We start from the raw sequence: 26,388 nt of genomic DNA on the forward strand, positions 1-26,388 counted from the left end.
GTTTGTGTACTAGGTCCAGGAACTCCACGAAGAGGAGGCCCAGTGGGTCAACTACGATGAGGATGAGCTGTATGTCAAGATGCAGCTGGCAGATAGCATCTTCGATGCTTTGCTCAAGGACACAGTAAATGTCCTCACGCTAATTTCTGACAAAAAGATGAAAAGAGACGCCCTTTCCTGACGACGTTCCTGCTGTTCAGTTTAAACTACAACTTCCAGCTTAATCTCAGTTTTTCCCCACCCCAGTGAACTCCAGCCAACCTACCGCCACTTGGGCTTCCACCAGCTGATGTGCCAACAGCAACCCTCTGATGCCTTCAGTCCCACTATTACCTCACAGCTAAAATGACGTCGGCTTATTTTGTGAATATTAATTTGCTGAATTTGCATGTAGTTTTGTTTCACACAAAACACCTCTTGAGCAATCCAGCCTTTCAAAATCTTTAACATCATGTAGTCTCAGGTCTCACCTGGACTGGTTTTTTTGTAGCTGCCGTTACTATTTTGTTAGGAGAATGAGTAGATGTGTTGATGGAATGGACTGTGCCATCAGTAAGCATGTAAAAGGACATTAATGCTGCTAAGGTTGTTGTTCCTTTGTGGAGTTTAATTTAACATCTACCTGGATCAGCAATAGGATGTTAAATTTTTATTGAATCTTAAGTATATATATATATATTGATTAAAAAAAACGATTGCAATAAAATAGCAGATGAAAAGATACAGTAAAATCTGTGATTTGACAGTGACACATTGTTAGCTTTCATATCTGGTGATGAGTGTAAGAAGTACTGGTCTGTTTAATTCACAGACTCCATTCAAAGATCTGTCAATTTGCCTTAAATGTAAAATTATGTGATGTCTTTTGCTCTCTCCATTTCCTGCTTCTCTGCAGAGTTTTAAAATGGTGACTGCTCAGCTGGGCTGAAGTCAGGGAAGAAAAGTTGACTTTTTGGCCCCAAGAGCTTCTTGTGATTGTAAGTTGAGCATTGCATAGTTTTTTTAAGGTTTAAAAAATCCAGCATATTTTATCATTACTTTCATTCCTGAATATGAAAAAAGCAACAGGAACATGTTAACCTGCTTAATTTCACACCTGGAAGTGAGCTTAAATGATGTGTCACTGATCAGATATGGCCAGACTTCACTGTAATGGAGTCCAGATATTATATAAAACATTTTGCCTCCTTAATTATTTATTGTGTGGAAATGTTCGATCAGAGGAGAATAGAACGTTCAGAATTGTAAATGATTCTTGATTATTTTAATATTGTGTAAAGAAAATTCTGATGTTATTGTTAAAGCACAAACAGAAATGTGAATGTGAATATGGCAATACATAATATTGAAGAAACCAGAAAAGTTTAAAGTTAGTAGTATTAATAACTAATTGAATCTGTTTGATTAACTGTGCAACTTTTATTGTGGCCACAACTGTCTAGTGTGTCAAAACACAATCACTGTCCTACATGCCTACTTTATGTTAATATTATGAGGCTGGCACAGTGTGCTAGTGTTGAAAGGTTGAGAAGAATCTGGCCAATGTTTTGTGCTTCATCAGATTTTTCTAAGCATTAACAAAAGCTGTAGCTCTATTAACATACATTCAATGTTTTTCTTAAACAAATCTCTATCAGAGTCACACATAAAACCTAATTTTGTGTGCATGATGGTACTCTTTCTTGGGTTGAAACAGACCATACAGCTCACTCATAAAGTATGCAATGGGGACACAGAGGACTGGCAGCAGGCTTAACTTGATATTTTTAGAATCCCATTATGGGACAGTACTAAAATGCTGGATGTGAGCCTTGTTTATCCTACAGTCCACTGACTTTCTGACCTAAGAAAATGTCTGTGGTTATCTCATCCTTTATCCTTTGTCCCTTCCATCAGTAGCCATAGTAAAGGTTGTTAGCAGAACACTTGCACCCAAAAGTACAACAGCAGCACAGTTACATGCTCCAGTTGCTGCTGTCAAACATTTGGCTTTGCGGCAAACGTCGAGCTGAAATGACGTGTTATAATGTTGCCTGCTAATGTCTGATCACAGAGGCAGTTGTTCTCCATAGTTGGTTTAAGTGCCTCTTTTGAGCTTCTAAAAAAATCTGTTGACGTCTCAACATCCTTTGGACCTATTTTCTTTGAATGTCTCTCTTATCTGCTGTGTATTACCATTTTGTAAATGATCCTCAAGTGGCTGCTCTTCCTTCTTCTGACCAGTTTACTAACACTTCAGTTTCTGCCTTATCAATCTGTGTCTGTAGTAAGCAAGTATTCCAAACCTCCTTTCCCTGTGCCTCAGCTTGAGGAATTGTTTGTAAAGACTCTCAAAGTTACCTGCTTCTTGACAGGCCATACGTGCCTCTGTGCATGTAGACACAGTTGAGTCATCCTAAAGTAATTACTGTATCAGGAACTATTTTGTGGGCACTCCACACACAGAGTGGCGGCACAGTGAGTCATTGAGCTGATATGGCTGAGCACGTAGGACTGTATCCAAGGGCTTATTTCAGTCCAACTGTCAGTGCTGCTTTGATCAAACTAACTGTGTACAAACTCATTGTGGCATGTGTGACAGAGCTTGTTAAACAAACACTGACTGTTTGGAGATAAAGTGACCTTAACCTTTTTCTACTGTCAATGTTTTAACCGTTGCTAAGGTGTATGTTCATATTATTACAATGAAGAAAAAAAGGCCAAAAAAAAAAACATTTGATACCAATCTCTCTGTGCTGTAGTCTGGTCTGTAGGCATATGTAACTTTAATGGAGACATTCATAGAACCTGAGAAAGTTTTCTGCAAGGCTTTATTACAAACCTGCTAGCATCGTCCTCTTGAATTGATTGTAGGTGGGAGGAAGTTTAGTTCTCCTCTCTAACTATGCAGTACTTGGTGGTATTCAATGTTTTTGTATGTGTGGACCAAACAGCCTAAACATTTGCTGTAGACTGTAGACAAAATAAATCTAAAAGTAGCCGGAAGCTGTTCGATGTAGGGAGGGTTTGCTGCTCTGAGCTCAGCTAGTAGCTTTACCTTCAATAAAAACATGTGGTTTGATCCGAGTAACTGCAAAAAAAGTAGGCACAAATTATTTGGTTGGCACATTAACCCAGTCAGACTAGATTTCACTGTTTGAAAAGTTTATGAATATTTATAATATTGTGCTGCGAGTGTGTGCAAAGTGCACTTGAGGACTTGTACAGTTCTTTTATGGGTGTAAATATACTGTCTCTCTGATCTGACCCAATGTTACTGTAACCTGAATGATCATTGTAAAATAAACACTTTGCAAATATGTACATAGTATATATTTGTTAACTAAAAGTAAATTGAAACTGTAAATAAAGCTTTCATTGTTTCTAAAGGAAGATGTTGGCCTGTGATGTGTTCTGATTAATGCTGTTTATATGTGGTGACTATGTGACAGCAGACCAACGTGACTCTCTGTTATGTTTAGGTATGTGACTAAACACGGATGTTGAGGTTTGTCAGTTTATGCAAATCTTGATTATATATGTCTGAATTTAGGTGTTAACATTTAAAGCTACAGTGTATCACTTCTGGTACACTGTCTGACAGTTACACAAACACTGATGGGTTATATAAGAGGCTGAGAGGGCAAACAAGGAAAATATCATAGTTCCACTTAAACTGCACCACACCATCCCATTTTCTTGAATTGTCTGAGCAGCATCAATTTGAAGGTTTACGCAACAATTAAAGAAGTTTTCATTCTGGAGGTACACACACAAGCATTAGAGCTTTACTTAAGGGTAATTCTTTGATATGTAAAATGCATTTTTTTTTAAAGAAAATGAAACTTTCCCTATCTTTTTAGATCCCAGTTATTTAAAAAAATGCTCTGACATCTTTGGTCAGTGGGTGTGTGTTAGGGAGAATTAATGGTGTCTGTGTAAACTCTTCCTCCTCCCCTGGTAAAGGGATGCCTTTTAATACAAGAACAAGAACCTATTATTGTCATTTCCTAATACATCTTTTAGTTTGTTCATTTTAAAATGGGAGAAGAAAATACATGAGGAGAAGTGTCACAAAAAGAGATCTTCAGTAAGACATAATAAATATATTTTCAGAGGAGGACTATCGGATGAAGATGGATGTTTAGAAAAAAATTAGTTGTTGCTATAAATACTTGAGTCCATAAACGCGCAGTTATCATTGATGGACCGCAAACTTTCGCTCTGCCTTTGTCATTAATTGTTATTTCCTGTATGAGAGTCATGACGCGTCACTTTAAATCGCCATCATTTCATATCAGACTCCGTTTCAATGAGTTGCGGTGAGCGCTGTTTGTGGGGCAGGCTGTGCGCGCTGGGCGGGGGGATGGTCCAGGAAGCCTGCTGGCCATAAAAAAAATTAGGAGAGGGAGAAAAAGTTGTGTCAAGTTTTGTGACAGGAGAGCTGGAAAAGTGCCTGCGCTCCGACTGTTAGCGGCGGCAGCAGCAGCAGCTCGCAGGGGGAAGATGGCGCGGCGCTGTGGCCGTGCCACGTCTCGGTTTACTGAAGAAATACACATTTATCCAAGAAAGAGAGTAACGTTGGCAGTTTGGTTGTGTTTGTGTCTCGTTTTCTTGTCCTCTGCGGAGGCCGGACTGTACACCGCGTCGGACCAGATCGTCCTGTTAACTCCGGAGAATGTGGAGTCGATCTTGGTGAACTCCACAGCTGCGATGGTTGTGGAGTTTTACGCTTCGTGGTGCGGACACTGCATCGCCTTCTCTCCGGTGTATGTGAGCCTGGCCAGAGATATCAAAGGTTGGTGCGGACCTGCTGTGCTCATGTGGCTGCAGCAGCGTACACTGACAGTTAATGTTTAACCTTTTATCCTGTGTGATCACTCAGAAGCTGCTGCTGTTTTACTCTGTTTGTAAACAATGCTCAGATTTACACTTTTTTTACATCTAAAAATTATATATATATTTTTATAATTTTTTTAAAATAAAGGATTCAAATCTATAATTCATCCTCATATATTTGGGCTGTCTTATCTGCATGGAAACAGTGAGAGAGAGCTCCAAGCTGTTCCCATCTGTTAATTAGAGCATGTGATCTAGTGAAAGTGTTTTCATCCTCCATCACATCCTCTTCTTCACTGAGGCCAAAGAAATACAACACAGCCATGACGATAAACATAATTAGAATGATAGTTATGGCCAAATTTTCTGATGATGGCAGAGGGCCTGTCTGCACAGTCACAGAGTATTTCAGTCCTGTGTTTCTCTCTCTCACACACACAAACACACACACACACATAAACTCAGAGACAATAACAACTAATGGCCTGGTGCAGCCTTTAGAGACAGGGAAACATTACAGGACTTGAGGAGAAATGTGGTGCACACATTGGTTTCACACGGGGAGTGTGTTTGTATTTTTCTTGACCGGACTCCCCTGTATTGACACAAATGGCACTAAGATAACACAGGACAGCCCCCAGTGTCAGCAGACTGCACAGTAGACGGGTCACTAAATATTTACTGTGATTATCTGTCTCTTCAGAGTGGAAGCCGGCTGTAAACTTGGCGGCCATAGACTGCGCTGCCGAGGAGAACAGGAGGGTTTGTACTGGCTACAAAATCAGAGGCTATCCCACCATCAAGGTATCTGTTCAATATGAGCTGTGTGCACAGGCCCATGGAGCTGCAACATGCAGGGCTTTAGTCACTAAAATATAAGATTTAAAGTCAAATTATCCCCCTTTTTCCATAATAAGGGTTTTAAGGAAAGATGGCTGAGTTAATCATGTGGATCTGAAAATCTGTGCAGGTATACTTGTAAAATGTTTAGTTTTTTTACAGTTGTAAATTTAAAAAAAGGCAATTTAAACATGTCATTTCTTCAGCTGGAATATGCATCTGCCTGATTAAAAATGAAAAGAAAAAGCCCAGGTGCTGCTTTCTTCAACATTAAAACACACCTCATTGCTACTCAGCGATGTTTTGGGCAATTTCTAATTTTTTTGTCCCATTTAAATTCATTGTCTTGATTTTAGTGAACAACTTGTACAAAACGTTTGTGAGCAGGAAACCCTGGCCTACTTTGTCTCTACTACTCATCCAAGTGAAAACGACCATTCTGACTACGTCTTACAATATAGTAAAACAGTGCAGGGTAATATTCAGTGCAGATGACTTCTGATGTCATGAATAATAATGTGAGTCTGACAGGTCGGCTTGATGCAGAGTTAACTTTTGCATTGTCAGCAGCCACACACCAGAAATACTCCCATTTCAAACATCTGCATTTGTATTTGTAACATAACTCATTAGTCAGCAGAAGTGTGTGTGTGTGTGAAGGCTTCTTCTCTCAATAATTCAGTGAAAGCCATGAAACAAAGAGCTCCTTCTGTTTGAAACCTACAGTGGCACTTGAACATCTGCAACTCATTTGAACCAGTGAGGATTTTGGGGTCAAGGCGGGCAGAGTGGAAGGATGCCCCCCTTCTCTCACCCAAATCCCCCAACATTACACAACCTCGCTCTGCTTCTCTCGGGCTCATGTGAGGGATGTCTAATGTGCTCTCTCCTTTTACCTCGCAGTTCTTCCATGCCTATTCCAAGGCTGATTCTACAGGACAGGCCTTTAAAGGTACGACTGCACGCACTGCTGCAGGTTTATTTACCTTCAGAAAACATGCTGCGCTTGTCTTGGTGCAGTTTCCACACGTCATTATCAGTCAGATACATTCTGAGAGGTGAAGGGCGGCTCCAGTATGTGACTGTTTACACGGTGCACTGTTTATTTCACACGTACCCAATAGTTCAGTTGCCCCTGGAGTTGTTTGTATTTTTCCTCAGGATGTGTCTCAGTAAATGATTCTCCAGCTGGAGTTCTGTCTCACTTTCAGATTTTTCCCGTAATGTCCGAGGTCTCCGGCACAGAATCATCGACAAACTGGAAACGCACGTTGAGCCGTGGCCCCCCGCCTGCCCACCACTGGAGCCCACCAGGTACTTTGATCAGTCTGTTCTCTGTCTTGGTATCACTGTTTAATCAATGAACTATCAGTGGATGGAGTTTAGAGGTGATTGATAAGTTTGTGGCCTGGGGTTGAAAGACTGTATTTGCAAAGTGATTATACAGAATATTTGAAAACAGTATCTTGTGTAGCAGCTCTGTTTCAGGTGATTAAAAAAAGCCACAAGTCAGCACTGTCTGTGAATCCCTGTGAGTGGGAACAGTGGAAAAAATACATGTTAGGATTTCTAAAACTGACATCTTCTACCTTTGGCTGCTAACTTCATCAGTCTAACTTAAAATAAGTGTTAATAAATGATCCTGGAAATGCAGTCTAGGAAAGGATCCTTCCTTTGAGAAACACTGAGTGGCTGACAGACTTTCTCTTCCTGTTGTTCCTTTACTGCTAAAATATACTTTATAAATATATATATACATATAATACTTTCAGTATTGCAGTCATATATGACACACAGGCTTCTGTACAAGAAGAAAAAAAAGTCATAGACAAACTAAAATAAGAACATGTACCTATAGAGGAACAGTAAATGTTACCATTGTTGTAATTTAATATAACACTGTACCTGTATTTTATGTGCTGGACTGCATGTCACTTGGCTCTGCAGTGTTTATTTATCAGCAGCTACAGGACCATTTTCCCAGTGTTGCATCATTTCATTCCCACGGACTGCTACAGGAATTTATACAGTTTAATTTATTGTGGATGAATTGTTTTGACAAAGCAACAAGAAAAACACAGTGAGGCTTCAGTTTATTTTATTGAACTGTACTGTCGGAGTGAGACTTTATGCTGGCTCCCTGTTACTACTAGGCCTCCCTGCACTGCTCACTTTATATGCACAGATTACTATGATGGTTGTACAGGAAAAAGAAGCAGGAAGTTGAGGTTACTTCCCTTTTTTAGATTTAAAGTACTACCTTTCTATTTCACTTGTGTGTCAGAGCAAGACAAGAGGAAGGAATTCTTACTAAAGTTTATATATATTAAGTAGTAGATTAATATATGAATTGTATATGAATTGTAGATTCTGCTTCTTTTGCTTGTTTGGAGTTTCTTTAACCAAATATCTGTCCGTTTTTGTCTGCTTTTCTCTTTTCAGCCAAGCAGAGATTGACAATTTCTTTGAGACCAATAATATTCAGCACTTGGCTCTGATATTTGAAGAAGCCACATCCTACATTGGCCGAGAGGTAACAGCTAACGTGTCCCTCCACCTGTGCTGTGTGTGTCTTTCTCTCTGTTACCTGTTATTCTTCTGTTGTCTGGACAACAGAAATAAATGAATACATCATTTCCTTTCTTTATGTGCTGTGTACATCAGGTGACCCTGGACTTGTTACAGTTTGAGAACATTGCTGTGCGCAGAGTCCTAAACACGGAGGAAAGTCTGGTGACCAAACTGGGAGTGACAGAGTTTCCATCCTGCTACCTGTACTATCCTGGAGGGAACTTCACCAGACTCAGAGTGTGAGTACCTCCCCTGTCTCTATTATCATCACATTATTATCACTAGATAATATTCAATACTTCTCTCTCTCTCTTCTCTCTCTCTGGTGTCCCAGATGATGATAATATCACTTCATAAACATTTGCTTGTACAAACATTCAGATAGAGTTGCTGACTGCTTGGGGCTGTTTAACCATAGGTTGTGACAACATTTGACTGACTGGTTGGTTAACCTGAGGGCTGACACACACTTATAAACTGCAGAATATGACACGAGAGACAGCCTGCACTGAGGTGCATTAACACACTTCTCTCCAATGAATCATCTGGCACCATGGATATATGTCAGCCATTACTTATGTGCATACTTTTCCCCCTTTTTTTTATCAATAATACGAAAAACAATATGTGTATACTGTATATTTAAGCTTTAAGACATATTTCTGTATAAGACATGAAAAAAAAATATCCTGATCCCTGAAAATGATGACTTTTAGTATATCTACTAGTAGTCTACTCCTTAAAATAAGTTTTCTACTAGGGATTCATGTGTGTGTAAAGATTGGGAAAAACATTTTCTGGACATTCTTCATGTTTTATTATCAAATATTTGAAGTTTTTACATTATTTCATAAACATCAAAAGACACTGTGGCATGAGCCTTGTTCAAACATGTGATTTGTCTCTTGGTTCTTTTTTATTACAATACTGTGAGTGAGGGATACGCAAAAGAATGAAGTCATCACTTTTTGGCTTTATTGGCCACCTGCAGTCCATGTTTGCAGTTCTGTGTCTCCATTCAAAATAACAGGAAACAAACAGATTGTTATAGGTAACCGTAACAAGCACGAGCAAAGATCGAAGAAAGAGTCTGGTGTTATGCCGGGTGTGCTGGACAGTTACAGGGAAAACAATGTGGGTCCTGTTTGTCCATTTAAAGGGATGACACAATGGTTCCTTGTTATCAAAACTGGAAAATTCCAAATTCCAACAAGGAGACATCTGTTATCGGACAGAGGTTTGAAATCCTTCATCGCCGGTGACATTCAGCTGGTTTTTGTATTCATTGCTAACATCTTTAAAGTTTATCTTGACCTGAGTTACACAAGTATCAAGTTTATTCTGTTTCTGTTTCCATTGTTCGCATGCAACGCCTTTGCTTCCCTCGAACAGGCCCCGCCGCGTGCTCATTATCTGAACCCTATTCATGAGAATACTTTTAAACATCTGGCCTCTTAATGGGATCAGAGCATCAAAATCGCACCCATTATTCACTATCATAAAGCGGCGCTGATCATTCCTCACCCAGCAAATTCATCTGCTGTTTCTGCCTCTTTGTTTGGCTGTTTCAATAACTTGGCATGCAAAGAGGACTCTTTTTAGTTGACAAATGCAAAAAGGAAATGATTTATTGCTGATTTATTTATTCACCCTCCATCTCTCCCCTTCCAACCCCCCTCATCTCCATCACTGTACAGAAGGGAGGTTTTTTAATTTCTTGCATGAAAACAATGCCATTGCTTTTCTGGCTTCACCTGCCAAACAAGCCCCAGCCGCACGCGGCGACAGATGGCCTCCCATCATCACTGAATGTCTGATTGATCCTGGGAGAGCAGAGCGTGCCTGTGTGTGTGTGTGTCTGTGTGTGTGGGAGCATGCACATCCGTCATGCATGTAATGTGTGCTGGTCCCAGGCGAATGCATTCTCTCTCAGCTCACCCTGATGCCTGCCTGCCCGCTGGCCCTGGGGATCACTGGATGAATGGCTTCCCCTCCACATCTGTACACTCCCACCAGACATGCAGGTGTAATTGAGTCCCGGGCTGGTGTGAGTGAGCGCTGGCCCAGAGTATCCATCCTCCTTATTACCATCCTGCCCCTGTTTCATGAGGCTCTCGCTCTCTCTCTCTCTCTCTCTCTCTCTCTCTCTCTCCCCCTCTCCCCCTCACTCTCTCTCTCTCACTCCCTCCCTCTCTCTCTCTTGTGACAAGGAGAAAAAAGAAAAAAGCAAATGAGAGGAGGAAGTGAGGGGTGGAGGTGGAGGGCACATTAATGGTTGTGGTTCCAGGGTTATCACATGGCTATATGATCAGCAATATCTCTCGGTTCTGTGCAACTCTGGCACCATCTGCTCGCTATTTAAAATGTGTTCCTGTGTAACTGACCAGAAGAAAATACAAGTCATAAAATATTTTTATGGCAGTGGACTGCTGAAACAAAGGGTTGGAATAAAGGCTGAGGCTTTCTAGCTGATTTTCGCCCATACTGCACATACAGGCTTCAAGTGTGTGGACCCTGAGGGGGGGTTCCATGTAACATTTATATGTTGCTGTCACATATAGAAATCTGATTAGAGTTTTTTTTTCAGTCACAGGATTAAGTGAAGTAGGATGCTGGTTCCCCCTGAAAGAGTTGGAGGTTTTCTTTGATTAACATGCAGACCAAAACACACCTGTTCATCCTGCCACTTGTAGGAATTCAGTTCATTTCAGTTTTGTTTGTGCATCTTTTACGAACACAATTGTCTCTAAAAAAAGCACTTGATGGCAAACAGTAGTTCACTATCACTCAGAAACAGGACATTGCATCCTGCAACATTCAGGCTTTGCTCAGTTGACCGTCAATATATCTGGGGGACCTAAGGCTCACAGTCACACTTTCTCTCACCTTCTGTCACACAGCAACATTGAGGCTCGCACCTTCTACTCTTATGCCCTCCAGAGGCTGCCGGGGGTGGTGCGGTCAGGGAAGCCTCCACCGGTCTCTTTACATATTCTCACTAACAACACAGACGAGCCCTGGAGGCAGTTCAACAAGTAAGGAACGAGACACACAGAATGTTATCTCTCTCGGTTGCTGCCATTAACTCTGCTTTGAATGTGTGTTTAAATTTGTTTGCCCAGGTCCAGGGTGTACATGGCAGACTTGGAGTCAACGCTGCACTATTCCCTGCGTGTGGAGCTGGCTGCTCATACTGTCATCAAAGGAGACGCCCTGACTTCTCTCAAGAATTACATCTCTGTCCTGGCAAAGGTATGAGCAGACGCTGCACACAGAGTGATAAGTGTGGGTCAAATGTCGAGTCTTTGTATTAAGTGTTCATGTTCTCTTAAAACAAGCTGTGCAGCCATATCTCATGACCATACTTAGGCTCCATGAAGCTTCAGAGGTTTCTGTTTAGTCCACAGTGTGCAGTTGCAGCAGGTCACCACCAGATGGAGAGTGAGACAGCAGAATTATTAAACAGCACCTCAAACTCTAGATTTAAGTTGTGTTGCAGCATTTAGCTTATGTTTCCTTATGTTAGCATTTATTAAATTATTCTAAATTGGATAGATTATATATACACTGTTGTTTAGAGTCTCTCTCTCAAACAAACAGTGAAAGCAGGAGTGGATGCCTTTGAGTAGAACAAGAGACTCTCGTGGGTATTGTTGACCCTCTTTGCTGCTGCTGTGTCTCAGGGGGATTGAAGCGTGGCTGCCCCCCACCCACTCACTGCCCGCAAACAGACGCAGCCTGATTACTAGTAAGCATTGTCGGGATGCACTTCTCTTTCTCTTTGTGCTCAAATCCTGGTTACTCACCAGTATTTCTGTAAATACTGGTGACCATGCCAGCATCCATTTCCAGTTCTGTTCTCCCCACTCTCACTGAAATCCTGCAAATCTGCACTTTTCATTTCATCCTGTATTTACGTGTAACAATAACTTTCAGTCCCTCTGTCCTCTGTGAAGTGTGCCAGCCAGGCAAACATGTTGTGATGATGAGGCCTGACCTGCTAGCCTTGTCCCGATTGGCTACACACCAGGCTGTTTCACTGCCCTAGTCTGCCACCAATCTCTCTGATTATATCCCGCTCTCTAGGGAGGCGTCATGGCGAACAAGTCTGTATCACTGTGTGTGTGTGTGTGTGTGTGGGCCAGCACACTGTGGCCTCCCATTAGCTCCAGTTTGTTTAGTCAATAGCGGCAGGTCCCAGTGGTATTTTTAGCCTGCCCCCCCACCCAGCAGAATGGAGCAGGCACTCTTCAGGGCTTTGTGTGGCTGTCTGAGGACGCTGTCATTGTTACAGCTGACCGCCACTTGTGACAGTCCTCATTGACATTTGACTGGGAGCTCCTTCACAAAGAGCCAGGATGCTCACAGTCAGCCAGCTTGTTAGGAGCATGTAATGTATGACAAGCAGAGGGTTGGAAGGAGGGTAAAAATTATTTGGACGTTTGGATTTTAAAGCAGCATATAAAAGTGACCTCACTTTCCTCGTAATCACTAACACAGGTTGTGAAAACGTGACACCTGAACTCACTGTGTGAATCATGTGATTAGATTATAGTGAAAGTGACTATGACTTGACCTAAGTGTCACCATCACACTCATGGGTCACATTACCAAATCATGAGTCATCTTTTAATTTTGATTGGATGAGTACAAAGTGGATTTACATGCATGGGCTCCACAGACATACCACCAGAAAATAACAGTATTGGAAGAATTTTGTGGTGATTGAAACAACTGGTGTTTCGTAGCTTTATGCCCCCTTGTGGTTGTGTGAATAAGTGCACTAGGGCAGAAGTAGTTCCTGTGGTACCCATGTTGCAGTGCTGTGCTTGTTGCAGATGGGAGAAGATTAGTGATTTTTACTTTATCAAAAAGGACAAGAGTCAAATCAAAATCGATCAGTCATGAGCAGAATGAGCAGGCGGTGGGAGGGATGTAGAGGGGCAGGGGGCAGGGATGGTGGGAAGTTGAGGAGCAGAACAGCTCTGGGAATGAAGGCTGTTCTGCATCTGGGGCAGCGAAGCCACCGACCTTAGGGAAGAAAGCATGTAAGGTGGTCCTGCAAGATCCTGTGTGCTGTCCTCAGTGTCTTCTGCTCACACACTGTGTTCAGTAATCTGAGTGGAAGTCCAGTGATTTTAGATGATTTTATTATTAATTATTATGAATTCATAATAATAATAAAATTATTATGTTTATATCCCAGTGATTTGTAATGAATATGTTTAGCATAATGTTTGTAATACTGGCTATAAATATTTATATTTGAATATTTATTCAAACAAATATCAGGTCCACAAAAATCACAATAATCATTAGGATACAGCTGTTTATGATGCAGGTGTTTGCTTCAATATAGAAATATGTACGGAATAGAAGGATAACAGGAGGTCTGAAAACTCTCCTAAAGAAGTTCAGTTCACAATCAGACTGAAAAAATGTGCATATTTTTTGCTTGAACATGACTTGTGTGTAAATTTGATTTTGAATTCTAAGTAATCATGTCAGCTGATGTTTGTTGTGTGCGTCTTAAGGAGTCTGAACATTAATATTCTTTCATCCCTTTCATGTTGACATCTTTTAACGACATCCTCAAAAATTGCACCCTGCTCTCTTCAAGACTCTTTAATTTCATGAGTATTTTGTTCCTGTGTAATCATCCCATTGTTGTGTCTCTTCATGTGTCTCCGCCCTTACATGTAAACATGTAACATTTTTTTTTTCTTCTTCTGTTTTTTTTTTTTTTTTTTTTTAAACTCCCGATCATAATATTACTAGATTAACTGTCTTGTCAGGCTGAAGCCGGATTTATGATTCCTCTACATGTATATGAGGATTAAAAAAGTGGATCTTGGGAAGCATGAGAGCATTACAGCGAGGTTTTTAAGGATTACACCTCTATCCTGCTTTTCTTGAAAGAAGCCCTTCAGCCTGGAGGGGACAAAGGGGCAGGGGAATGAAACAAAGAATTAAAAGGGGGTGGTTTTGGCCTAAAGGAGCACAATCCTCAGCCTTCTCACGCCAAGGCTTGGGATGTAATATCCACATAAGTGATTCCATATAATTAAGCTGATTTCTTCAGCAGAGTGAGTTTTAAATAGTAGCTTCCTGTGTGTATATTTGTAAAGATAAAGCCGCTGTTTGCTGGTTTCTGTCTTGCACGTGTCTGCGGTGCCCCCCTATGCCTGACCGTGTGGATTGAAGTTGGATTATAAGTGAGGGGCTTCACCCCTGTCTTGTCCCAGCCTGGCCTGCCCTGTAGCAGCCAACAGATGCCCGCCCCCCATTCAGGACCATCACCACAAGGAGCTTGTGGTTTCTTGAGTGCTGCCTGATACTAATCGGATCAAGGATGACATATTGCCAGGGTGAATGGGATTGTCATGGTCCAAGTTGGGATGGGGGGCATATGAGGGGTGCTGGGTTAAAGGAGGAGAAGTGTGTGAGTCTGTGTTGGTGCAGGTTTTCTCCAGATAACTGAAGCAGAGACATGTAGAGATGATAAAAGTCATAGCAGGAGAAAATCAATAATTAGTAGGGATCCCTCATACAGAATTCTGTCTGCTAATGAATCACTTTAATGGTCCTGTCAGCTGAATATCTGCTATTTTGTTAAAATACTTGTTCACTTAAAGTTGGGTGGTGACTGTGATGGTTGTTGTAGATACTTATAGAAGTATCTTATTTATTGAATGTAAAAAAAAAAACAAAAAACATTTTTCTGTTTCAAAGTCTAAATTAGTTCCTCTGATAGTGCCTTACTGTTGTAACTTGTATCTGGAATCACTTTGATCACTTTCCTGACCTCAGCAGCTTTATTTTAAAGCAGCTATTACCACAAAGGGTTGACTGACTGGGACTGTGCAGCATCAGGTTAAGGCAAAGATCAACAAGAACAAAGTGAAGGCTAATGTGTGGGTTTTTTTTTTTAGCATTTATCAGGCACAGAGCGGTCATGAATAACGTTGCTTGGTGATGCTAACTTTAAGCCCATTAGTGGAAAACACCTGCGTTTTCTCCTTTGGTTAAATTCATATGGCTGTTTAATGAGCTTTTCTGACTGCTTGGCATTCAGACCTCAGATCCACACCTAAACCTATTAGATCACTCTGCCACCAGTGAGCAGCAGACATCACAGGCCTTTGTGTGCTCTTAACATCTCAGCTTCAGTCCCACGGAGGCTAAAGGTTGTTTCAGGGGAGGCTCATTGGAAAATATCAGTGAAAGACATGAGCCATAAACAGGAGATCATGTAGAGGAGAGCTGTGGACAAATAAACAAAAATAATGTCAACATAAAGATTAAGATTAAGATTAAGAAACCTTTATTAGTCCCACAATGGGGAAATTGAATTTTTGCAACAGCAGATACAGACGGCAAAGGATAAGTTAAGAAAGATATATACATGATAAAATAGACTGCCAATAAAATATAGAATAGAATAGAATCAAAAAACAGTATACATATTAACAGTTATTGCACAGGTGAGTGGAGGTAGAAGGTAGAAGTGGTCTGTAAGAAACCTGTACATAGTGCAGCAAAAACTAAATAAATAATTTATTGTACACTGTGGTGGCACCTATCAGAAGTGTTTATTATACAGTCTGAACACCTAAACACCTCTTCTTAACCTGGAAAACATCAGAGAGATGTGAATAAGCGTTATTACGAAGAGACAAGAGGCACTAAGCCTTTGGTGATTTAGATGTAGATTATTTGATGATGATGATGATGATGATGACAGCATCACGCCTCCTGAGAAGTATGTAGTACAAATATAAATGGGGATATTGTTTAATTGAAGTTGAATGTGTTCTTTAAAATATTTAGAGAGAAGAAGCTTAAGTTAATAGACCTGAACCTGAACCTGAAGTGTAACATGGAGATCAGGTTCGAGTTTGATGAATAGAGGGCTGTAATGCGTATGTTTGTGCAAATGTAGGAACAGATGGTGGAGGACACATGACTGATAAACGTCCACTGTCCACGTTAGATGACACTAGAGCTGTGTTCTCTCTTCGTCCTGCATTATGTGTTGTGAGTTTTTCTTCTTTTTTATTTTATTCTGTTGAGGATGGAGTCTGTTTATCTGTTTTGGAAAAAAGGCTTGATCCCCCTGCTGTGTCTGTTTCTGAGAAACAGGACTATTAACACTGCACAGACAGGCTTACTGTAAGAAAAGGAGGCACATTTAGCTGAAATGTATGAAAGCAGTCTTCTCTGTCTGACACTCAGCTGTTTTTCTTGTCTGCACCCCGTGTAAAGAAACCTTTGTCTGTGCCTGTCTTCAGTCTGTCATCACATCAGCCTCAGACAGGCATCAGCTGGATTTCCTCTTTCTCTTCGTGTACCCACGTTGCTAGTTACAGTATCATGTTTCCTCACAGCTGTGGTGGTTGCCACGGTGATGCTAGTGTGACAAGGAGTAGATACACAACAGGAGAAAGCCAGAGCCTAAGTGGTTGTTAGTGGCTTAGGATATGGATCCTAATGAAGGAAGAGGCTTAAGTTCGGCTGTTGTCACATTTACTAACATTCTTTTAAAGGTGCTGAGAAGGAAAACAGTCAAACCACCACATTGTGCAGCATATAAGCCGTTTGCACACTGCTGGGAATGTGCTGGTAACACATAATCCAGTGTTAGGGTGGAAGTTATAAACAAAAAGATTTGGCTTATACTTGCCACTGTTTGAGTTGGTGTATGTTTTGGCACTTTTTGGGCCTTCCAGTTATATTATATTGAAGAGTAGACAGAAATCCTTACAGCTGATATCTCTAACACTGAGGTGAAATATTGTGGATATATTCTAGTTGTCTGTTCTCGTTTTGTTTCACTGTAATAAACACCTGTGTCTTTCTTGTCTGCAGTATTTTCCAGGCCGTCCTGTGGTGATGAACTTGTTGAGGTATGCAGACTCCTGGTTGCAGAAGCAGACTGCAGATCAGATTTCCTATGAGGCATTTAGAGACATATTGGATAACAAAGCACAGGTAAGAGAAAATAGAGGCATGCTTATTTTGTCTGTGGAATCATTAGCATGTTAGGAAACTGCATGGATGCAAATTGAGCTCACAAACAGGAGGCAGGAAAGTAAGAGAGACAAACCAAGAGTAGCAGGCAGATAAACAGCTGTAGGGAGAACAGAGGGCAGGTCATCACAAAATGCACCCAGACTGATGTGAGGATGTTTGTCTGCGAGCGGCCTCATCACTTCTCTGAGCTTCAAGGTGACCTGTCAGTCTGGACACTTAATCAGTTTTAAAACCACCTCAGAACTAACGCAGTAAAGCCTGGTCTGTCTAAGAAATGTATCAAAATACTAACTTGAATGTGAATATCTAACATCCACCCAGCACGAGTTGAGGAATATATGCGTCTATCTAAAGGTAAACATGCAGATATTTCAGGGCGTACTCTGCCCTTGTGTCAGTGCCAGCACATACAGCGGAGGATCTATGTGCTGTTGTCTTTGGAATGAAGCCTGCATGCCTCCAGTGTGCGGCCCCTCGCAAATTGAAAGAGTCACTTACTTACATCATTAGCTTTTAGCAAGAAAATCAATGGATCAATGAATCAATGGGAAGGTATGAACAGACTCCGCCTCAGAGGAAATGGACTCTCACACACACACACACAAATACACACTCCAAATCTTTACTATTGACATGTGAGTAACCCTGTCAATCAGAGCAGCAACTGCGAAGCAGTGCGGCGAGTGAAATGACTTTATGTCAGAGAAAATATGTTGTTGGATTCAACTGCGGCTGGTGGTTAGAGATCAGGATGGCTTCTGTTCATTAGTGGAGGGCTGAGCTATTAACCTGAAATTGACTTCTCATTGATCAGGAAAACTATGTGGAACAGCTTTCATTAAGTTGAACAGATTAGGAGACGATAGCGGGACATTTTTACCTTTTAGAGGGGCTTTGGAATTTTGTCTCATGTGAAGGACAAATCTGCAGATATTCTGCATGTTTCCTGGTCTGAATAAAATCAATAAAAAGACCACAACTGAGCATCTTTTAACACGGCTAGGAGCCCACGGCCTCCTTTTCAATTCTACTAAACTTAATTAATTAAATGATGTAGTTTCATTTTTGTAATACATTAGCTAGGAATTATTATTAGCACATATTACTCAGAGTTAAATCATGCTTTTGTTGGGAGCTGTTTGCATCTGCAGATTTGCTTCTTGCCCAGATGACTTGTTTTCCAGTCAGTGTGCAGAGTAGTTAAACTCATTATATTGTGGTGAAACTTTATTTTTTTATTCCTTTGCACCACAGCCAGAGGTGTTATCTTCATACATTTCATTTGTGAGGATGAAGACCTTTGCTCCTTTACCAACAACAAAGCCGATGTGGTCTTTCATCGGCCATGTTGGTGTAACGTAGCATCAACGTCTTCTGCGGCTTATTCTCACAGCGCTGGCTTCGCCCCTCAAACAGCTATTGGTTTGGCTCTGCAGTTCTTGCATGGATGTGTTACTGCTCTCTAACAAATAGGCTACTTAGACTTTACAGGCTATATTTTTTTCATATTTTTGTCACATTAGATGACAGTAAAACATAGATAACCAGCATCTTTGTTTCTTTCTCCCCTTTTTTCAGATTCCAGACGCTGCATTGCCTGAAGGGGTGAGGTGGGTGGGCTGCCAGGGTTCACAGCCCCACCTCAGACGTTATCCCTGTGGGGTGTGGACTGTCTTCCATGCTCTCACTGTTCAGGCCAACAGTGGTGGCAGCTCAGGTACACACACACAGTTTGTATTTCTATGAATGAAAGGGCCATTGAGAGTTCAGGGAGTCAGACAAGGACTGAGGTCGAGGGCTTTGTAAGGCTTTGTAAACAAATTAAGTGAGGAATGCCTGGACTGTGTGTGTGTTTTTTTTACACTGACCTACCTTAACACAGAGACACACACACACATACACATATGACAGGCTTACACATAATTTTCTAAAGTTCTGTCAGGTTTTGAAGATGTTGATTTGAATTCTATATTTTTCAACTGTAGCAAAAATTGAGCCTAATTGTGACTGTGTGAAAGGGGATTAGGTTAGATTAGTGGAATGTGAGTGGTTAATAAAACAGGCAGATGACCAGAAGAACTGCTCCTGGCACGGACTTTAATCTCCCTTTAACACACACACATTCACGTACACACGGAGGTTAATCCCGAGGTTTACGGACCATCATGTGACCTGCAGATGCACCAGCCAAAAAGGGGTGTCCATCTGGCCCCCCACAGGCCACCAGCTTAATGGGTGTGCTCACAGACACACACACGCTGCACAGTCTTGACCACAAGATAAACAGAACTTATTTATATCTACACTGATATACCCACTGAGTTAAAGATGTGAATACAGTTTAATGCAGGCACGTCATTATTTTTCATAAACATCATCCTCACACCTGCTGCACAGTTCATCTGAAGGTCCTGCTAATCTGAGAACAAAAGCAAACGCCCCATGGAAAATATGTTTGTGGACTGTTGATATCCTGGGACAACAGCATGGCTAGTATTCACACAGAGCGTTAACAGCATTTAATCTCCAGATTGGGTTATCCCATTCTCACAGATTATTCATCTCAATATGGGGTTAACCCTGCTCTGTGTGACTCGGGGCCCACAGAACCGTGGGAATCCACTGTCTGCTGAAGGCAGGATCTCAGGCAGGAGCTCAGGTTTATGGTAGATTGGTAGATATGGTCAATGCATCCTGATAACGAGGTCTGAGTTGATGTGAAATATGTAGAGGGATAATATGTTCACATTTACTGACATACACTGGCTGACATACATGTTCTTCTCCAGCTCCTCGGGAGGTTCTTGGAGCAATGAGAAGCTATGTTCACAACTTCTTTGGATGCAGAGCGTGTGCTGAGCACTTTGAGAACATGGCCAGAGAGAGTGTGGCGGAGGTGGACACACTGTCCTCAGCCGTCCTGTGGCTATGGTCCAGACACAACCGCGTCAACAACAGACTAGCAGGTAAGAGTCAGAACCACCACCTGAAGCGACATTTACCTGGATTCTGGGAGATTATAAACCAGTGCTTTTACATTTTTGGAAACAAAAAGTCGAAGTTAAACACTTAAGGTCACTAATCCATTTACATCCTGTGTCCCTCCCACTTTTCCTGTCACATACTTGTCTTTGCCTCCGTTTCCACCCACCCAGACCAATTCCAATGAGTAATTCCTGCAGCTTTTCTGGGGGGGGGGGGTATTCCAGCTTCCTCTCATGATCACTTAGTCTTTGTAATACGACTAAAAGAGGGTGCGGGGACAATGGACGGATCCTCAGAACAGACACCAGCTGTCACCCCGTCTTAGCCCTCCAAGTATCATTTGCCTCTTCCTCACCCATTTTCTCCTGAAGACTCCCTCTTCCATCCTTCACACGCTGTGATTTTCTTCCATACTTCATCCCCTTTGATGTTTTGGTTAAGCATTTATTCCTTCTCCTCCTCAAATTCTGCTCAAGATTTTTCATCCAAATCATCCTTTTACATTCTACTTAACCACCCAACATGCCTAAACACATCTTCACACTTTTTTTGTTTTATCTCTGAGTTTCCACTTGCTCTGATGCTGATGCTCTGTCAGCATATTAGACTTCTTCAGTGCTAAACAGCTCCTGAGTGCCTCTCCTCCCTCCTTTTGTGTTCATATCATTTTGTTAGGCACTGACCTGTCATCATTAACAGCCTACTTTGTTAAATCACTATCTTTTGTTTGTGTTTTGTTGATGGCCCCTTCTTCTATCGGAGGGACAGCTTGTGTCCTGAACAGCAGGGGCCAGACGGACACCCGCTCCCTGCATGTGTCTGCTCCCCAGACACTTAAACACTACCCAGCCTCCCCCCTCTCCATCCATCCATCCGTCTTCCCTCTCTTCCTCTATCCCCGTGGCCGTCTTTCTGCTCACCCTCCCCTGAGGCTCATATCCTCCGCTTGACAAGTAATAGTGCGGCATCCTCACAGGATAGGTCCCTCAGGAGCCAGCCCTCTTTGCCTACACACACAATTCCCAAGGTATTGTGTGACAGCAGGTGGCAAACACCCTGACACAAGCCACGCACGCTTCCCCTGCTTTACTCTCCCCCCTCCCTTCCACACACGCACATCCTCTCTTCCTTTCCAGCTCGGGTCAAGTTGTGGCGTGTGGCAGGGGGCGTTACTCATAGTGGAGGGTGACTTGGGGTCCACAGGGGATAAGTCGGGTGAATCAGAGGCAGAGAGAGCTTTGGCTGTGTTTGTTGCAATGAACGGCGGCGTCTCCCTGAGGAAAGCACGCTCCATCCCTTTATCCACTCAACCCCTCCTCTCCTCTTTGCCTAAAGTGGAGCTCTTTAGCAAGCCTCCCCACCCCTCTTTTCAGAAGCAGCCATGCATGAAAGAGCAGCTATTTGTAAAGCAGCCCAACAATTAATTTAGCTGGCAACAAAGAGGCCCTAGGGCCCTAGGCCTCCCTGCACCGGCTAAATTAAGACTGGTGGCAGCTCAGTCCTGTTGCTGCTTGTCAACAGCTGAGACTGATTCACATTTCTGCAGACAGAACAGCACTGCTTCAGCCTTCAGGAGTCTGCTTCAGGTGCTGCCCTCCTCACAAGCATCATATGTTGTCATTAAATGGTTCACTGTCGATGCTGATACACACTAAGGTTTGTCACTAGACAGTTTATTGTGTGTTTATCTTAAACAGGGTTGGCTGGCTGGAACCTCTTTCTCTTCTTAGATGCTGCCAAATAACCACAAGAGCAAAAAATGCTGTCAAGTCCAACAACATGATAACTTAATTTTAACAATACAACTAAGACCTTTTTGTATTATAAAACATTTTTATAACACTTTTTGGGCTAGTAGCCAGCCAGTTACTGCATTTTCTTTTGCTTATTTTGCCAGTTGCATTGTGGATGGCGACCAGTGTTAAGCTGCATTACCACATAAATGAGAACCAAAAGTGAGACCTTAAGAGGCACTGGAGTATATGTATTTGAAATATTAATATGCTATCAAAAATGTATTTGTAAATATAACACAATCAAATTAAAACTCTCTTCTTTAGAACTAACAGTCAGCTTCCAGTCATTGCTGTTGAGATCTGATTTATTCTGGAGATACACTGACACTGACACAAGGAATTTTCCAGCCTCTCCCAGTAAACTCAATGCAAAGCACAAATATACAGGATGGCACAACTACAGTAAGGAAGTATAGTTAAACAATATGCATTTAACTTATTTAACCTTTTATATACAAGTGAGAGCTCCATTATGTAGTCTCTGTTTGCAGAAACAATGCTGACAGATGTCATGTTAAATGCATTTAAAAACAGAAACAGAAACAGACAGAAATGTGTTGCCTACAAAAATTTGAGATGTTTCTACCCTCACTCAGTTAGAGAAAAATATGAAGTAACATGCTTCAAATCTGTAAAATCAGAAACGTTCTGATCAAAAATGAAAAATGAAAAAAAGAAGTTGAAAAGCTAATTTTATTTGACAGTTTTTGCTACAGAAACATTTTAATGATTAAGTGGACGAAATATTGTGCTGTATTACCGATCTGTCACTAATTCTGTGGCAATATAAACAAACTAAATTCAATCTTGTCTGGAATCTAAAATCTCAGGCGTCAGCTGCCTTCTCTCACAGTTTTGATAGCTCGGTGCTGTGTGTGATGCTATTTGATCCTCACTTACGGAATAAGTGCTGAGGTAGCTACTTTGACGTGCTGGACAATACATATTTATACCTGATGAATATGTATGCCAGGCGGTGATGACATCCCAGTGACAGGCCATTGTGGCAATCTCAATATGGCTGGTATGGCTAAAGTCACCCTGGCCGCAAACGTGGCAAGCTGATTAGAATAAGGAAGGAGATGCACAAACACAAACACACACACAGGCAGCCGCCCATCCAGGACACCGTAAAATTGATGTATCCTTTATGTAAAGTACCGTATGCAGAGTGCAAACACACACATGCATATGACTGAGATTAATCTTGAGTGGTGAAGGGGGTGGAGGTGGTGGAGGATGTAAATTGACAGCGTTGTAAAGTGACAGACCTGCTGCTGCTCTGCTTCTTTTTTCTCTTTTTTTTCACAAACACATACACACAATGGCCTGTTGGTGACAACACACCATGTGCTGTGTGTGTGTCTGATGAAGAGTATTAGTGGGCAGTGGCTACATGAAAGAAAACATGTTAAAGGAGAAAGTTTCTAATTCATTAGGAGGGCAGCTCCCCTCTGAGGTTTCTTTTGGTCTTATGTTCACTTTGGAGATTGGACTTTGCTTTCAAAGGGGTGTAAAGAGACAAGACAGGTGGTTCAGAGCACCGAGGACTGCTGCCTCAAAACAGGGATTGTGTGTGTGTGTGTGTGTGTTTTGATGTGTGAGAGTGGGGAAGCTGTCCACTTTGGCCATATCTATTATCTCACCATCCCTCCCGCTGGGACATCCCAGAAGCCCATTGATCATTGTTAGACCCTGTCATATGAACACACACACACAAGCACACACCAAAATATCAATCCATAGATTACATGCACACAAACACAGACAGATGATTTACATATACACGCTTAAACGCATACGTACACATATGCATATAGGCACTTAGTTTTTACGAGCACTGTGACAAGATCAAATGGGTTCAGCACAGATTGCATCCAGTTCTCACACTCGCAGCACTCACACCCTCCAGCCAGTGCCTCAACCAGGAGAAGAAAAGAAACAACAATAAATGAAGCAACTGACTGGAAGCTTCCACGTTCTGTCCGAGCCTTTGTGTTATCTTCCAGGGCCAGTGATGTACTTTAGTTAAACTACCAAAGGACATTTCAGACAAGACACAAAGTGATGTTTGTCAATCAGAAATATTTTTGTTGCTCAAAATAATGTGCCATTTATTTTAATGAATTTTTAATGTTTTTTTTTAAATCCATAGTCTAACAAGGTGTGACTCTCTACTTAAACATGATCTTGTTAATTGAGGAACATCATATATAATTCAAGAAACAATTAAATCAAAATCAAAGAATTGTTTCACTCAGTATTTTTATCCATAGAAGTTTATGGCTCTAATAATAAAGCTGCATTAGGTTATAAAGACATATAGGAAATGACTGCACTGAATATCTTTTCTTTTTCTCATCCAACTATGACATTTCACCGTTTCTTGCAGGTGCATTGAGTGAGGACCCCCTCTTCCCAAAGATCCAGTGGCCTTCACCAGAAATGTGCCCTGCCTGCCACACAGTGAAGGACAACGGGGAGCACAGGTGGAACATGCCGCAGGTTCTTCCCTTCCTCATGTCCCACTTCTCTTCCAGCAGCATCCTGACAGGTAAAAATAACAGTATTTCTGACCTGAAATAAGGTTTCTTATTAAACTCAAGATGATCAGAAAAATATCAATGTTATTGGATGTGATTGTAAAATTAGTGTTTGTGTCTCCTTCCTGTCAGATTATCTTGATAATGAAACCCAGGTTCTAGAAAAACAGCGGGAGAAACATGCCAATCAGCAGCTCGCTTTAGCGCAGAAACCTGTAGAAAGGAAAGCCAGGGAGGCCCTGGACGTAATACAAACTTCAACAACACAACCAACAGTGCAAGAAGAAGAGGAGGAGGAGGAGGAAGAGGGGCCACAGGACGAAGCGGGGGCAGATGAAGAAGAGGAAGGTGGGGAGGAAGCACCAGCAGCAGCAGCACCGGATGAGATGCAGGCCTTCAAGGCCAAACCATCTGAACCAGCACGCTGGACCAAGCACACAGTGGAGGGGGTCCGTGGCCAGTGGCAGGTCCACAGGAAGCCGAGCATTGTGGGAATGAGGATGCGAGAGATGCGGGAGGACATTGTGGATCTGGACTCATTTGTCAACCAGCACTACAAGGCCAAGGCCCTGCGGGTGGCTGCCTCCAGCCGGGTCAAACGGCGCACCCTGCAGCGGGAGAAGGAGCAGGAGAACGGGCCCATGTTTGGACTCGGCATGGAGCTGGACGCAGGGGTTGGGATGGTGGGCCTGCAGCCGATGGAAGCAGACTTTGAGCTGGATGTGGGGCAGCAGAGGAAGCAGCTGCAGAAGCGAGATCTGACAGGCCAGTACTTTGGAGGGGAGGCCGAGCTGAGCCAAAAGAAACGCTGGATGTCTGTGCTGAGCATCGGCTTCTCAAAATTGGACATCAGCCTGTGCGTCATTCTTTACTTCATGTCCACCATGTGTCTCCTCGCCATGTACCTCTTCTTTAAAAACCGCCTCAGGCTACGACGGGCTAAAACAGCCTTTCCCTGAGCACCATCATTAGGTCCATGTTTGGGGATGCTAAAAAGGGAAGATTAGGGACTGCAGTCCTAACCTACAAGCCAAAGTAGGACATTTTCAAAGTGTTTGGGTCTAACTGGAGAGGAAGAGAAGGGAAAAATAGCAGATTAGTTTTAAAATCTGAAGCTTCGCCCCCCCCCCCCAAACGTTTCAGGCTGCGCCTTAACTGTGGAAAATGTGTCCGTATACTGTAGATGTATATTTTGTTTAATAGAGGATAATAATTTTGATTCTGTTTGACCACTGACGGATTAAATCAAACCCAGTGTGAGCTAAAAGGGTTTCTCTCATTTTTAAGTGATTATTTTTTATTGCTTTATTCATTTTTTTGATCAAATAGACGTCTAAGAGACTACATCCCTGTGTATTATGACAATTTTTATATATTTGCATGTAGAATATTTCAATCAGTTAATGCAAAGTGTTGTGTTAAACTTCCCCCAGTTAATCACTAAATGTTTATTAACTCTAAAGGATTTTTGTGCTCTTAAGTGGTTGCATCGTGTTTTTGAATACTGTGGACTGGTCTCACCAGACATCCGCCCTCATGTTTGGTCAACATTACACTGAGCTTTTACACACCGTCTGTGAATATTACATCACACTGCTGAGTCCACACAATGAGCTGTTGTGAGGCGATGAAGATGTTCACACTGGTTTTAGCAGGATTTGTTTTTTAGGCTTGTTTCCACAATCTACTGGTGATCTCAAAATGTGTGTGTGTGTTTTTTTTTTGTCTGAATCAATAAAAATATTTTTGATAAGGATTCTTCACTTCAGTCAATGAACTTCTTGCTTCAGCATCACATTGAA

The 26,388-nt window shown here is 41.9% G+C and overlaps 2 protein-coding genes across 4 annotated transcripts in view; both read left to right on the top strand.

Moving 5' to 3' along the window:
• The window catches only part of cep350 (centrosomal protein 350), a 28,587-nt gene extending 25,215 nt beyond the window's left edge, over positions 1-3,372 (top strand). For all 3 annotated transcript variants that reach the window (XM_028402902.1, XM_028402904.1, XM_028402903.1), the window contains one exon: positions 14-3,372. In XM_028402902.1, the coding sequence (XP_028258703.1) occupies positions 14-181 (168 nt within the window). In that variant the 3' untranslated portion in view covers positions 182-3,372. The remainder of the gene's footprint in view (positions 1-13) is intronic.
• Positions 3,373-4,285: 913 nt separating this feature from the next.
• qsox1 (quiescin Q6 sulfhydryl oxidase 1) lies at positions 4,286-26,295 on the top strand. The gene is made up of 13 exons (XM_028404420.1): positions 4,286-4,777; positions 5,522-5,622; positions 6,562-6,610; positions 6,870-6,972; positions 8,101-8,191; positions 8,323-8,468; positions 11,130-11,264; positions 11,352-11,481; positions 17,098-17,220; positions 18,841-18,979; positions 20,052-20,228; positions 24,436-24,597; positions 24,719-26,295. Exons 1-13 carry the CDS (start codon positions 4,486-4,488, stop codon positions 25,543-25,545), a joined length of 2,475 nt encoding a protein of 824 aa, XP_028260221.1. The 5' UTR covers positions 4,286-4,485; the 3' UTR covers positions 25,546-26,295.
• The last annotated feature ends 93 nt before the right edge of the window (positions 26,296-26,388 follow it).

This window comes from Parambassis ranga, chromosome 4, assembly GCF_900634625.1.
Source record: "Parambassis ranga chromosome 4, fParRan2.1, whole genome shotgun sequence".
Taxonomy (NCBI): Eukaryota; Metazoa; Chordata; class Actinopteri; family Ambassidae; genus Parambassis; species Parambassis ranga.